This window comes from Dreissena polymorpha, chromosome 16 (assembly GCF_020536995.1).
Source record: "Dreissena polymorpha isolate Duluth1 chromosome 16, UMN_Dpol_1.0, whole genome shotgun sequence".
NCBI classification, from domain to species: domain Eukaryota; kingdom Metazoa; phylum Mollusca; class Bivalvia; order Myida; family Dreissenidae; genus Dreissena; species Dreissena polymorpha.
The window spans coordinates 50,548,976-50,564,684 of record NC_068370.1 but is presented as its reverse complement, the minus strand read 5'-3'; the positions used below and the strand labels follow the sequence as shown (position 1 = coordinate 50,564,684).

The following is a 15,709-nucleotide window of genomic DNA, read 5'->3' as shown; positions in this document are numbered from 1 at the left end:
ATAGATTTGGCGTTGAATAGTTTTTGCTCTATACTCTGTAGTTCATTGCTCTGTATTGTACCCTATATAACCAAGGCAAGTTTTGCATGTGAAGAAAATGAAATACTTATAATAACTAGTTTCGGTTTGTGGTAATTTTTGTATTTTTATTGTTCTGATTTATTCTCAACATGTATTGTTTTCATAATCAGAGATTGAAATAAACTCATTAAATTGTTGAATTATAAGCATAAATAAAGGTAGTTATTATTAACGTATGTATTTGTAATTACATGTACACAACTAATGCATGCTAAAAGTCATTAGATTTCTTATTAATTCATAAGTAAATTTATTTAAATGTTTGTTTTTGGATTTAGTGCTATGTTTTTTAAGACATGTACATTTAAATGATAACCCAATAAATGACTACATATCTGTGTCATACTGTAAACCATTATCTCATGAATTATGGGCAAACTTATCCTACCTGATAAACAAATGTCCAGAAGATACATTAGTTACACACTCACTTGTATTATTGTTTTATAGATCACCAACCATGGCAGGAGGACTGTTTGCTGCGGACCGCAAATATTTCTTTGAGATAGGGGCGTATGATGAGGGCATGGACGTGTGGGGCGGGGAAAACCTTGAAATATCTTTTAGGGTAATAAACTTTGTCCTACGTGCGTTTTTATGCCCTTCACTGTCAGAGCAGGTATTATGCCCTCCCCACTTTCAGAGGAGGTATTATACCCCCACTTTTAGATGAGGTATTATGCCCCAACTTTCAGAGCAAGTATTATGCCCCCACTTTCAGAGCAGGCATTATGCCCCCATTTTCAGAACAGGCACTATGCCCTTCCACTCTCAGAGCAGGTAATATGCCCTCACTTTCAGAGCAGGTAATATGCCCCCACTTTCAGAACAGGCACTATGCCCTTCCACTTTCAGAGCAGGTTATATGCCCTCACTTTCAGAACAGGCACTTTGCCCTTCCACTTTCAGAGAAGGTAATATGCCCCCACTTTCCGAGCAGGTAATAACCTCACTCTTTCGGAGCAGGCATTATGCCCCCTGTTTCAGAGCAGGTAATATTACCCCACTTTCAGAACAGGCACTATGCCCCACCCACTTTCAGAGCAGGTAATACATGTATATTCCCTTTTTTAGTGCAGGTAATACGCCCCCACTTTCAGAGCAGGTAATATCACCCCCACTTTCAGAGCATGTAATATGCCCCCACTTTCAGAGCAGGTAATATGCCCTCACTTTCAGAGCAGGTAATATGCCTTCACTATCAGAGCAGGTATTATCCCCCCAATTTCAGAGCAGCTAAGGCCCCCACTTTCAGAGCAGGTAATATGCCCCACTCTTTCAGAGCAGGCATTATGCCCCCTGTTTCAGAACAGGTAATATTACCCCACTTTCAGAACAGGCACTATGTCCCCCCCCCCCCCCTTTCAGAGCAGGTAATACATGTATATTCCCTTTTTCAGTGCAGGTAATACGCCCCCACTTTCAGAGCAGGTAATATCACCCCCCACTTTCAGAGCAGGTAATATGCCCTCACTTTCAGAGCAGGTATTATCCCCCCAATTTCAGAGCAGGTAATATAACCCCCCACTTTCAGAGCAAGTGATATGCCCTCTCTTTCAGAGCAGGTAATATGCTCTCACTTAGCAGGTAATATTTCCCTTTAATGGGGCATACAGATTTGCAAGTGTCTGTTTGTCCATCTGTCAGCCTGTCAGAAGTGTTTTTCATGTATTTCAAAAATGCATGGGTAATGCTGTTAAACTAGGCAAAATGCATCACTGATAAACTGTGCAGCACTTTGTTATGTACAGAATGAATTTTTCAAATGTTAGTAAACACACAATGATTTCATTTCTTTTTCAACAACTGTTTGAATAAACTCATGTATTTAGATTTGAGACAGAGTTGAAATTCTTATAAGTCCAGTAAATACATCATTTGCTATTATTGCTTTTATAAGGTAGTTATTTTTGTGTGGAGCATTTCATAGAAATTAAGAGGAATCACCTTGAAACTTAGTTGTTACATATTTCTTATTAGGGGATGTGCAGTGCACAAAAACCATAACTCTTGATTCCTTTTATTTTAAAGTAATAGCCTTTTGCATATTTCTGTTTTGAAATTTTGTCTGGAGCATAATTGAAAACTAAAAAAGGTAATTTTAAACTGAAAAAAGGTGGTTTATTCCATTAAGGGGATTTGGAGTGTTTACGAGCCATGAAGTAATTGCCCTTAATTAGATTTTATTCCTTAATTATATGTGCAGCACATCTTGAAAATATATATTTCAAACTTTTAGATTGGTAGATCTTAATTAAGGAAGTGCAGTGCTTAACAACAATAACTCATCCTTTCATAATTTCACAGTTTTAGTCCTTGGTAATGTTCATGCTGAACTTTTGTCCACGGCAATGATTTTGACTATTATATGAGGTCTGGAGATGAAATATCATTTTTAGGGAGCTGGAATTGTTTGAACTGTTATTAAAACCGAATTGCCAATGCTTTTTGAATAAGTGGCATGGTAGGGGGTATAACAAGCACAACTGTGACAGTTATAATGGTATTGTAAGAATCTTCAAATGCAGCACAAAATATATGACTTAATTTTAAGTAAATTATTGTGGGTGTACATAAAAAACAAACACTTATAGCTTTTTCCTTGAGTATTTATTAATCTCATAGCTCAGGCTTTTCTGCACAACGCATGCCATTCGACTGATACAAAAGTTCAAAGTGAAATCTATTTATTTAAGCTCAATTGCATTCAAAGCTTAAGACTTATTGAAATGCTCTCTAGCCCATTTCCTGTATAGAACCACTACTACGTGTCTTTGTTGGAGATCTAACGACGGCTCCTACTGTGGGGATCAAACCTGTGACCTCCCAGTGACTAGGCGTTCACCATATCCACTAGGCCAAGGTGACCTAGGATACTGATACATACTCTGGGAAGAATTGACAGCCAAGCATAATATTATGTACTTATTTTTATATTGATGGTCTACAGGTGTGGATGTTAGCCCTGTTCTGGGAAAACATGGCTTAATGCATGTGTGTAAAGTGTTGTCCAAGATTAGCCTGTGCACTTTGCATAGACTAATCAAGGACAACACTTTCTGCCTCAACTGTATTTTTGCCAAGAAGAGACTTTCTTTGAATGAAAAATACCATAAATGCAGAAAGTGTTGGACTGCACAGGTTAATCTGGGATGACACTTTAAACACTCATGAATTGAACCCCATTTTACCAGAACCGTCTCATTTTCATCTTCTCCTGAATACCTTCAGGTGTGGATGTGTGGAGGTAAGCTGGAGTTCATTCCCTGCTCCCGTGTGGGTCACATCTTCAGATCCAGTCACCCGTATACATTCCCAGGTGAGAGTCTCAATGGAATCAGGGCCATTATTAACAAACCATTTGTTAGGCTTACAAATCAAGTATAGACTAAAGACAGCTGTCTTCTGAGTTTAAATAGATACGTCATATGCACGCTGTTCCATATGAAGAATGATGAACTTTAGGGTGTGAAATGTCAAGTTACAGTCAACAATAAACATTTGTTAGAATATTAAGGTTTTAACTTTTATTCTTTATACTTAGATTTAATCTTGTTAGTGTCAATATCTAGGGCAAGTTTGCCTTAGGAAATGTTAAGTTATGGCTGTTGAATTATCTCAAATATATGCTCTTGTAGGATGGCTGCAAATTAAATATACATTGGTTAATTAACAATTCATTAATCAGTAGAATAGTGTAATTCACTTTTCCCTTTGTCAAAGAATTTGAAGTTCAAAAATGGAGCAAACTTGTTTAAGTTAGCACTGAATTATGACCATATGAAACATGTTCTGTCTAAACTGGGCTAAAAGCATTTGCATTAAGTGTCATCATAGAGTTGCCTGTGCAGTCGGCACAGGCTAATCAGGGATGACAATTTATGCTTCTATGGAATTTTTTGTTAAAAGGAAGTGTCTTCTTAACCAGTCTAGGATGAAAATATTGTCCCTGATTAGGCACATGCATTAAGCCCAATTTTGCTAGAAAGAGGCTCACATGAATGGTCAATAATTGATTGACAAGTACCAACTCGTTAATTGCAGGCAACAAGGACACGCATGGTATCAACTCTATGCGTCTTGCTGAGGTGTGGATGGACGAGTACAAGCGACTATTCTATATGCATCGCCGGGACCTCTCAGTGAGAGCTATTGATTATCCTGTATTCTATATGCATCGCCGGGACCTCTCAGTGAGAGCTATTGATTATCCTGTATTCTATATGCATCGCCGGGACCTCTCAGTGAGAGCTATTGATTATCCTGTATTCTATATGCATCGCCGGGACCTCTCAGTGAGAGCTATTGATCATCCTGTATTCTATATGCATCGCCGGGACCTCTCAGTGAGAGCTATTGATTATCCTGTATTCTATATGCATCGCCGGGACCTCTCAGTGAGAGCTATTGATTATCCTGTATTCTATATGCATCGCCGGGACCTCTCAGTGAGAGCTATTGATTATCCTGTATTCTATATGCATCGCCGGGACCTCTCAGTGAGAGCTATTGATTATCCTCTGATATTTCTTGTTTTAAGTTTTATCATAATAAATTTCATTTGGGCTCATATTGAATAAAAACCTATAAAATATTAGTATTTAAACCTAGTTGGAAAAATTTGCATGCACACATACTATTATTAAATGTTTAGTTACAGAAAAAATTTAACGGCTTCTGTTAATAAAATTAATAAAATCGCAGTATATGAACAATTATGGAAATTTTGCCAAAAGTTAACATGGAAAAATATATACAAATTAAAATAATTAGCTAAAATTATAAAGTTATAATGGTTGTGTTTGTGTCCATACTAGTTGTTTGATCTGCCGAATATGGTGAATGAAAATTGAATGGAATTAAATGTTTATTGGATTGGAAAATCAGCTTTCCTTATGAATTTTTACTGACACTGTCCTAAAAAATACATCTTTTTGCTTCAGTTAAAAGATGCTGGTGATTTAACAGAACGTAAGCTGTTGCGAGAGCGGTTGAAATGCCACAGTTTTAAGTGGTACCTCGACAATGTGATACCTGAAAAATTCATTCCAGACGAAAATGTGCGGGCGTATGGAATGGTGGGTCAAAGGGAACCACTTATTTCTTATGGGCTCAGTTATACTATGATGTATACTACGCTTGGCTCAGTTATACTCCCTTGTTTACTACACTTGTTATTGTATAATATATGGACACATAAGGGTTTTGATGTCTAAGCATTGTAACATCATAATCGATAACAGCATACAATTTAGAATGTGCGGCGTCAACATTTGCCTTGTTAACTCTCTAGAGGCCACATTTATTGTCCAATCTTCATGAAATTTGGTCAGAAGATTGGTCTCAATGATATCTTAGAAGAGTTTGAAAATGGTAACGTTTGCTTGAAAAACATGGCTGCCAAGGGGCGTGGCATTTTTCCTTATATGGCTATATATGGCTATAGTAAAATCTTGTTAACACTCTAGAGGCCACATTTATTGTCTGATCTTCATGAGACTTGGTCAGAAGATTCATCCCAATAATATCTTGGACGAGTTCGAAAATGATGCTGGTTGATTGAAAAACATGGCCGCCAGGGGGCGGGGCATTTTTCCTTATATGGCTATTGTAAAACCTTGTTAACACTCTAGAGGCTACATTTATTTTCCGATCGTCATGAAACTTGCGCAGAAAATTTGTCCCAATGATATCTTGGATGAGTTGAAAAATGGTAACCTTTGCTTGAAAAACATGGCCGCCATGGGGCGGGCATTTTTCCTTATATGGCTATATATGGCTATAGTAAAATCTTGTTAACACTCTAGAGGCCACATTTATTGTCTAATCTTCATGAAACTTGGTCAGAAGATTCATCCCAATAATTTCCTGGACGAGTTCGAAAATGATGCCGTTTGGTTGAAAAACATGGCCTCCAGAGGGCGGGGCATTTTTCCTTGTATGGATTTAGTAAAACCTTGTTTACACTCTAGAGGCCACATTTATTTTCTGATTTTCATGAAACTTGCTCAGAAGATTTGTCCCAATCATATCTTGGATGAGTTAAAAAATGGTAACCTTTGCTTGAAAAATATGGCCGCCATGGGGCGGGCATTTTACCTTATATGGCTATATATGGCTATAGTAAAATCTTGTTAACACTCTAGAGGCCACATTTATAGTCCAATCTTCATGAAACTTGGTCAGAAGATTCATCCCAATAATGTCTTGGATGAGTTCGAAAATGATGCCGGTTGGTTGATAAAAATGGCCTTCAGAGGGCGGGGCATTTTTCCTTATATGGCTTTAGTAAAACCTTGTTAACACTCTAGAGGCCACATTTATTGTCCAATCTTGATGAAATATGGTCAGAATATTTGTCTTAATGATATCTTGCATGAGTTCGAAAATGTTTACGTTTGCTTGAAAAACATGGCTGCCAAGGGGCGGGGCATTTTTCCTTATATGGCTATATTAGGCTATAGTTAAATCTTGTTAACACTCTAGAGGCCACATTTATAGTCCGATCTTCATGAAACTCGCATGAAATCCCAATAATATCTTTGACGAGTTCAAAAATGATGCCGGTTGGTTGAAAAACATGGCCACCACGGGGGCGGTGCTATTTTCCTTATATGGCTATAGTAAAACCTTGTTAACACTCTAGAGGTCACATTTAATTTCCGATCATCATGAAACTTGGTCAGAAGATTTGTCCCAGGAGCGGGGCTTTTTTCCTTATATGGCTATAGTAAAACCTTGTTATAACACTCTAAAGGCCACATTTATTGTCCAATCTTCATGAAATTTCGTCAGAAGATTGGTCTCAATGATATCTTGGATGAGTTCGAAAATAATTATGTTTGCTTGAAAAAAAAATGGCTTCCAAGGGGCGGGGTATTTTTCCTTATATGGCTATAGTAAAACCTTGTTAACACTCCAGAGACCACATTTATTTTCCCATCTTCATGAAACTTGGTCAGAAGATTTGTCCCAATAATATCTTGTTATCTCAGGTGAGCAACTTTGGGCCTTTCAGGCCCTCTTGTTTTTTTATCATTGTCAATGATCTTTCTAAAAATATTTGATAACATCTGCAACATAGGAATATATATATATATATATATATATATCAATATAAAAAACAGGGTCTGTATACAACCCGGCGTTCTAGGCACCTTTAATTACTATGAGGGTGGTGTATATATATATATACACACATTATAATACTGATAAATATTGAGTTTATAGCTACCGGTGAGCTACCAAAGCTAACATCTGCAACATAGGAATATATATATATATATATCAATATAAAAAACAGGGTCTGTATACAACCCGGCGTTCTAGGCACCTTTAATTACTATGAGGGTGGTGTATATATATATATACACACATTACAATACTGATAAATATTGAGTTTATAGCTACCGGTGTTTATACTATGCCGTCCCTGATTAACCTGTGCAATCTTCACAGGCTAATCAGGGATGAGACTATGCTTATGGATTAAGACCAGTTTTCCCAGAGCAAGGCACATATTTTTATCGCTCTCTCCAGGTGAGAAATCCAGGCTCCAACCTGTGCCTTGACACGCTGGGCAAAGATGAGAAGACGGTGTTTGATATAGGCGTCTTCTCATGCCAGGGTGGGGCCAGCGCAAGTGAGGTGAGCAATCAAGGGGGACAGCCATTGTTCAACTGAGCGCTCAAGGGGGACAACTGTTGTTCAACTGTTAACCCTTTACCACTCTGACACATAATTTGACACATCTGTAGTCCCCTATAAAATATTGAGTCTCAATAGAACCAGGGCTGGTATTCTTATAGCTCCTTCAGAGAATCTTAACTTAACCCTTTACCACTCAGATACACACTTTCCCACCTTTGTAGTCCATTACAAAATCATTTAAATTCAGGACCTTTAAAACTAGATTCAACTTTTAAAGTTTAAAGGCTTCATTTTCAACCCTAAGATAATGATGAGCAGCAAACAGCTTTAAACCTGAAAATGCTGCAAGTAACTCATTTTCACTTTGCTTCTGAGAGGGAAAACTGTTGTTTTGCTGTTCAGGTTTTGGAGAGTGTCGTAGTGGATATAATGTCTGTCTTATGGTCAAGAGGCGTTTGGTTCATTCTGCACTCTTAAATGTGTTCTCAAGAGATTGTCTTAAGACTTCAAGTTCTGGTTATACGCAGGAAACAGACTTGAGTGTGTTTCAAAAATCTTTACTATGCCTTTTTGCAGTCAAGCTCACATAAAAAATACCCTTTGGGTAAAGCTAACTGTTGTAAACTGTAACGCACATTAATGTGATTTAAAATCGAAATGTCTGTATATACTCATTGATTGTAAAGGCATCCAGTTTAGCCATTCTGACACTCAAACCTGCGTGCGATTTGTTTTGTGAATATAACACATTTGGAAATCCTTGGTAAATTAACACAATGTTGTTAAAGCAGCAACTGCCATGGTTCTTGACAGTAAATCTCTGATGGTAGAGGTATTTTTTCAGTTAAGAAAAATGAACTTTTCTCAGTCTCCAAGTTTTATACCACGGTTAATGTAACTAATGGTTAAGATTGTGAACAAACAGGTGCAGGGTTGCAACAAATAATGTCTCCATGACCTTCAAGTGGTGGTTAGGTCATCACCTTATGAGGTTGATGTTCCACACAGATATAGCTGTGGTATTAAATGCTGCTTAGCTAAATCTCACACTATGAAGTAAAGGGGGGGGGGCTTTCCTTTGTCGGTCCTTCTGTCCACAGGCGTTATTACTCTTTTCAATGTACAACTTTCAAACTTACTTCTTATGTGTGTTTTAAACTTCCTATGCTAAACAAAACAATATTAATGTCCCTTTCGTAGACATTCAATAACATGATTCATATTAAAATCTTTGCTGTCAGGGGGCGGGCTGGGGTGGGGGAAGGGTTAATTTTGTCATCATTATTTTAACAAAGTCCTGTTATATTTTTGGGTAATACATTGTTGGGCACCTGCCATGTACCCAGCATATAGAAATAGAAATGAGAAGTACAGACACTTTAAAGTGAAGTGTTTCACCAGTCAAAGTAATAAGTATACTAAAGGCGTGACGCTATTTCACTGAGTAAGGATGATTTCTTTCATTTAACCATAACTTGTTTCTACCATGCAGGTGTTTTAATTAAAAGTGTTTATACTTTGTCTTTCATTTAACGATTTAATATTTCTGCCATGCAGGTGTTTTCACTCTTTCATTTACCTATTTCTTATTTCTGCGATGCAGGTGTTTTCACTGAGTACAGATGATGTCTTTCATTTAACTATAACTTGTTTCTGCCATGTAGGTGTTTTAATTGAACGTTTTTATACTTTGTCTTTCATTTAAATATTAAATATTTCTACCATGCAGAGGTTTTCACTCTTTCATTTACCCATTTCTTATTTCTGCCATGCAGGTGTTTTCACTAAGTACAGATGATGTCTTTCATTTAACCATAACTTGTTTCTGCCATGCAGGTGTTTTAATTAAAAGTGTTTATTCTTTGTCTTTCATTTAAACATTTAATATTTCTGCCATGCAGGTGTTTTCACTATTTCATTTACCATTTCTTATTTCTGCCATGCAGGGCTTTTCATTGAGTAAGGATGATGTATTTCATTTAACTATAACTTGTTTCTGCCGTGCAGGTGTTTTAATTGAAAGTTTTTATACTTTGTCTTTCTTTTAACCATTTAATATTTCTTCCATTCGTGGGTTTTCAGTCTTTCATTTACCCATTTCTTATTTCTGCCATGCAGGTGTTTTCACTCTTTCATTCACCCATTTCTTATTTATGCCATGCAGGTGTTTTCATTGAGTAAGGATGACCATCTACGTAGAGAAGACGGCTGTATGGGGACGTCTGGGAAGAATGGCGACAAAATAGCACTCAGTACATGCGTTGACAGTAATGATCAGAAATTTAAACATGACAAGGTTTGTTCCAGTTTCATTTAATTATAATCTTTAACAAAACATCACTTGGGTGTTCTTGGGTCTCATTCCTCAAGAATGTAATCTTTGACAAATGTTCTTGTAATAATGGCAAGGTTTGTACCAGTATGCACGTATAGTTATTTATCCCACTTTTACAGCAAATTTGGTTGATGAAAGCCCCGTTGATTAAATTTCTGCTATAAACCATGGCACGAAATGACACTCCAACCTGTCATGTTTTCGACAAAATGACATCATAAATCCAGTGAAATTACCCAGCTAAACTAATTTTGATTAAATAAAAAGGTGTACTGAATAAAAAGTGGGATAAGTAGAATAATAGATAAGTGTTGATTATAGATCAGGTTTATCATGCTCGGCACGAAAACGAAAAAACAATCGCCAATGCTCGTGCTTTTTGTTTTTTAAGCCTTGTATGATAAAACCTGATCTATAATCAACACTAACCTCTTATTCTCTACATATTTCCATATATAGACATGTCAGACTTTACTGAACGTTGACATTTACAGAAAAAATGTAATATTCTTCATGGGGAAAGTTGTTGATTTTAATTTTCAAATTTTTAAGATGACGTCAGCTGAATATAAAAATTATTTGAACATTTACAGAACATACTAGTCTCTTTTTAATGTTTTTGGAAGTGAACAATAAAATATGGATTGGTGTATGTTTTTTTTGTTCTTTTAAATTTTTTACATGATATAAACAGCATAAATGTATGACGGCAATGTATGGTTTGAAATTTAGTACATACTACATAATCTAAACATTTTTTTCTATCCTAAAAAGAAGAAAATAATTGTTGTTTAAGTGCCAAATAAATCATGCCAAAAAAGTTCAGAAAAAAAGGAGCAGCATAGTTAACTAAAGCTCTCATTAAAGTTGCATACAGATTTGAATTGTTATTCACCAAACAATTCTTGAACTGAAATCTAAGAATAATTAATATTATTTAATTTGGAATATTGAAGAATCGCTTAGCATTTACTGCCACTATCATTCTTCATGTAGAACATTCTGTAAACAAATATTGATTCCTTCACATCAGAACTCCAAATAGTTATCAGCCAATAAACAAACATTGATTCATAAACATCATAACTCCAAATAGTTATCAGTAATTTACAAACATTGATTCCTTCACATCAGAACTCCAAATAGTTATCAGCCAATAAACACACATTGATTTATAAACAAACATTGATTGCATAACATCAGAACTCCAAATAGTTATCAGCAATAAACAAACATTGATTTCATACCATCAGAATTCCAAATAGTTATCAGCCAATAAACAAACATTGATTCATAAACAGACATTGATTTCATAACATCAGAACTCCAAATAGTTATCAGGCAACTAACAAACATTGATTCCTAAACAATTGACTCCTTTACATTAGAACTCGAAATCGACCAGGAAACACTGATAACTTAAAACTTAATTCTCTATTTTAAAATTTTCAGGACAAAGGTACTATAGTGCATTTGTCCTTCACATCAGAACTCCAAATAAATATCATTAATGAACAAGCATTGATTCCTAGACATCATATCTCTAAATAGTTATCAGCAATAAACAAACATTGATTTCATACCATCAGAATTCCAAATAGTTATCAGCCAATAAACAAACATTGATTCATAAACAGACATTGATTTCATAACATCAGAACTCCAAATAGTTATCAGGCAACTAACAAACATTGATTCCTAAACAATTGACTCCTTTACATTAGAACTCGAAATCGACCAGGAAACACTGATAACTTAAAACTTAATTCTCTATTTTAAAATTTTCAGGACAAAGGTACTATAGTGCATGTAGGAAGTGGCAGGTGCCTGGACGTTGCAGAAGAAAAGTCAGGTGGAAACATCAGAGTTCGAGACTGCAATGGCGGGGATGCACAGAAATGGTCCATCGAGCATTATTTGACATAGTAGTGTGCCTTCCATGTAGACAATATATACATTTGTGATCTGTTATGCTTTTGCATTCCTTTCTGTATACATTCCATTTGTTGTTAAGGAATTAGTAGGACATCAACAGGAGCTTCAAATCAAGCATGATGTAAACGGTCAATCTAGTTTTTAATTGGTAAATGGAGGAGTATTAAATACCTTAAAAGATAAGAAATACTTAACCAGTTTATATAGGTTAGATGTTGTTTTTTTCAAAGAAAAAAATATAGGACTGTATTTCTCTTTTGTGAATCATGCTGATCTATCATTATTTTTTATGTTACCGTTTCTCTATACATATACATGAATTAAATTGCTCTGAGAACCGTTTCTTTAAATGCTACAATCAAAATCTGTCAAAGTTATGCATTGGTTTGTATGGTTACATTCATATATCTGTGTGTTGTAGATGTTTTTGCCTTATAGATTATTATGATCAAGTTAAGCAATCAAAGTTTGTAGTTTTATTTTTTAACGTTTTAGTACTATTACATGATGGCAATTTATAAGAGATGATTTTACTTTTGTATACTGCCAAGTTGTTTGGATCTTTGGCTTTTGGTTTAGATACCAATTTAGACTGTGGTGCAAAAGACATACAGACCAAAGGCTCCTGGATAAAAGCCCAATCTTTGTGTTTTAACATCCCGAAAATAAGCCCAAAAGAATTAATTCATTATGTTAAAGCTATCAAAATTAAAATCTTGACTAAGATTTTTTGAATTATTGTTTTATTAATGGATAATCATCATTTGAAATCAGTAGAATAATAAAGCTTTGTAATGCTTTTCCTCAATATAGCGTTTTTGCGGTAAGACACTACAGCCTGCATTGCGCAGTGGTAGCACGCTTATTGTTTCAGAGGGTCTAGTTTTATATCATAGGGACAGCAATATAATTTATTCATCAGTTTTTTACTTTTTTGTAATTTGTAAAGACTATTCAAGACATTAAATAATTATTTTTAGTAATCACATTTGATGATATTTTTCGTATACAATAATCTGTTAACAAGTTCCTTCAAGGAAAATTATAACTTGCACTAAGTGGGCAAATTAAAAATAAAATTAAATAAAAAAGAAACCTCACACAAATGAGTCCTGTTATTTGGGTCATGTAATGCATATATGTTTGAGTGCTAGAGGGTATTTGTCCAGGTGACATAACTGAGGTTGCCAATCGGGACATTGTTATCTGGGAAACACATTAACTCATCATTACTTGAGGTCTCTTAAGGTACTTAGTATTATGTACATATGTGTCTTTGAGATTCTCTATATTTACTTTGTGGGTTTTGGTACTGTGTGAATGAGATATACATGCCTGTGTGAGTGTTATACATATTACAGTAGTTGGAATGTAAGTTGAATAAGTAACACATTTGTAATTGTAATCCATTATACACAGAACAGTACATAGTTAGGCTCAATCTTTAAATTATTAGCTCACCTGATCATGTACGATTTAGTGCTAATGGTTAGCTATTATGGTCTGTCTATTTTAGCTCTTCATTACCACTCGTAGAGGCGGCAGTTTTCATCCAATCTTGATAAAACTTGCTCATAATGTTTATTTGACAATATATAGGCCAAGTTAATTTCTAGGTCACATGCATCAAGTAGCTAGGTCAATAGGTCAAATCTAAGGAAAACCATGTACAACTGTAGAAGCTACATTTACTCAATTTTTGAAACTATGCAAGCATGTTTTTTCTTGACAGTATTTAGGTAGAGATTGAATCTGGGTCAAACAAACGAAATGGTTACTTGGTGTAATCTTAGATAAACCTTGTGGTCATGTAGGTCATGTGTGTTCAAAATAATAGGTCACTAGGTTGAATCTTAGAAAATCTTTGTAACCATTTTATAGGCCACATTTATGACTCAATCTTGATGAAACAGTGCAAGAATGTTTATCTTGAAAATATATAGGCAGATTTTTTTAAATCTTGGTCACATGGGTTCAAAAACTAGGACACCTGGTCAAATCTGGGAAAAACATTGATACCACTCTAAAGGCCTCATTTTTTACTCAATCTTGATGAAAATTGGTCAAAATGTTACCATGACAATGTCTAAACCACATTTGAATCTGAGTCATGTGCATCCAATAAATAAATCACAATGTCACATTTATTGCTCAATCATGATGAAACTTGGTCAGAATGTTTATCTTGCCAATATTAATGCCATGTATGACTTTGGATCAATTGATTTAAAGCCTTAGTCACCAGAACAAGTATTTGACAATCAGAACACCTGGAACTCAGATGAATGCTTCTGGACCATCATGACCCTCCTGTTATTTGGTAACAACTTAGAATATTCCATTCAAGTATAAAATTCCATTCAAGTATCAATCACAATGGTCGTGTTGGTAACAACTTAGAATATTCCATTAAAGTATCAATCACAATTGTCGTGTTGGTAATAACTCAGAATATTCCATTAAAGTTCAATCACAATGGTTGTGTTGGTAATAACTTAGAATATTCCATTAAAGTATCAATCACAATGGTCATGTTGGTAATAACCCAGAATATTCCATTAAAGTTCAATCACAATGGTTGTGTTGGTAATAACTTAGAATATTCCATTTAATTATCAATCAAAATGGTCTTGATGTTTTCAATATAATGTTTTTGAAAGGTTTCGTGATTAGCTTTATTTTGAGGTAAACTTATAATATATGGTACCTTAATATTAGGAAATTTATGTTATTTGTTATGTAAATCATTTTTGTTCTGTTAAAGAACTTGTTACATTTCCATTTCATCTTTCATATTATTTACAAGTGCATGCCATGTACTTATATTTCGCAATTGACTGGTAAATGTGTATTTGTGTGAATCGGTATTGCTTGTAGTTTGTAAGATAAATGTGGGAATTACATTTAGTTTTAGTGGGTCACATTTTGTTTCAACATAATTTATTCTTCACGAAATTTCGTTGTTGAAGTGGGTTAACATACATGTCTAGTTTATGTTTCGTTGAGAGTTATATCCTATTGCATAATTATATATATTTGAATTTTAGAAGGATTTGCGTCTAAAGCAATAAACTAGTAAACTAGTTAAACAAATTGCTTGTATATTTTATCCAGCTATGTCTTTACTTACACAACTTTGATATTTATTAAATAATATATAGAGTGCAACTAAATGGATTATTTACGTACGAATTAGATATTTACTCAGGCGTTTTTTCATACATTCACATGTAGCATGGGCTTTGAATTGAATACCATGGATTGTAGACACGGATGAAGAACTCAAATCCGATCAATATATTCATGTATACCGATTATAGCTACACATTTAAAACGGATAACAATTACACAATTTTGTTGATTCTTCATTTTGATTTTGTTGATTATACATATAGAAAAACAGGTTTGTTTCCTATCGTTGTGTAATTAATCATGTAATTAATCAGGCGAGATGAAGTAATGAAATATTTGATCCTCTTATAATACCATAATCATTTTCTAAATAGTTTGTCTTATATTCTTTTTCTGGCACCATTCACAGAATGTTAACATCAACAATTATGACTTCCGCAATGTCTAATAAGGCGTACACATCTACAACTAGAACTTACACAATGTCATATCAGGCGTTCAAATCAACAACTAGAACTTACACAATGTCATCAGGCGTTCACATCTACAACTAGAACTTACACAATGTCATTTCAG

General features: G+C 34.9%; 1 protein-coding gene across 4 annotated transcripts in view; it reads left to right on the top strand.

The window, feature by feature from the left end:
- LOC127861991 (probable N-acetylgalactosaminyltransferase 9) overlaps positions 1–15,094 on the top strand; it is a 47,498-nt gene extending 32,404 nt beyond the window's left edge. For 2 of the 4 annotated variants that reach the window (XM_052400828.1, XM_052400827.1), the window contains exons 5-11: positions 532–649; positions 3,313–3,400; positions 4,126–4,274; positions 5,025–5,159; positions 7,621–7,728; positions 9,896–10,027; positions 11,855–15,094. In XM_052400828.1, the coding sequence (XP_052256788.1) occupies positions 532–649; positions 3,313–3,400; positions 4,126–4,274; positions 5,025–5,159; positions 7,621–7,728; positions 9,896–10,027; positions 11,855–11,992 (868 nt within the window). In that variant the 3' untranslated portion in view covers positions 11,993–15,094. The remainder of the gene's footprint in view (positions 1–531; positions 650–3,312; positions 3,401–4,125; positions 4,275–5,024; positions 5,160–7,620; positions 7,729–9,895; positions 10,028–11,854) is intronic. The other 2 variants (XM_052400830.1, XM_052400829.1) reach the window with 1 other exon arrangement.
- The last annotated feature ends 615 nt before the right edge of the window (positions 15,095–15,709 follow it).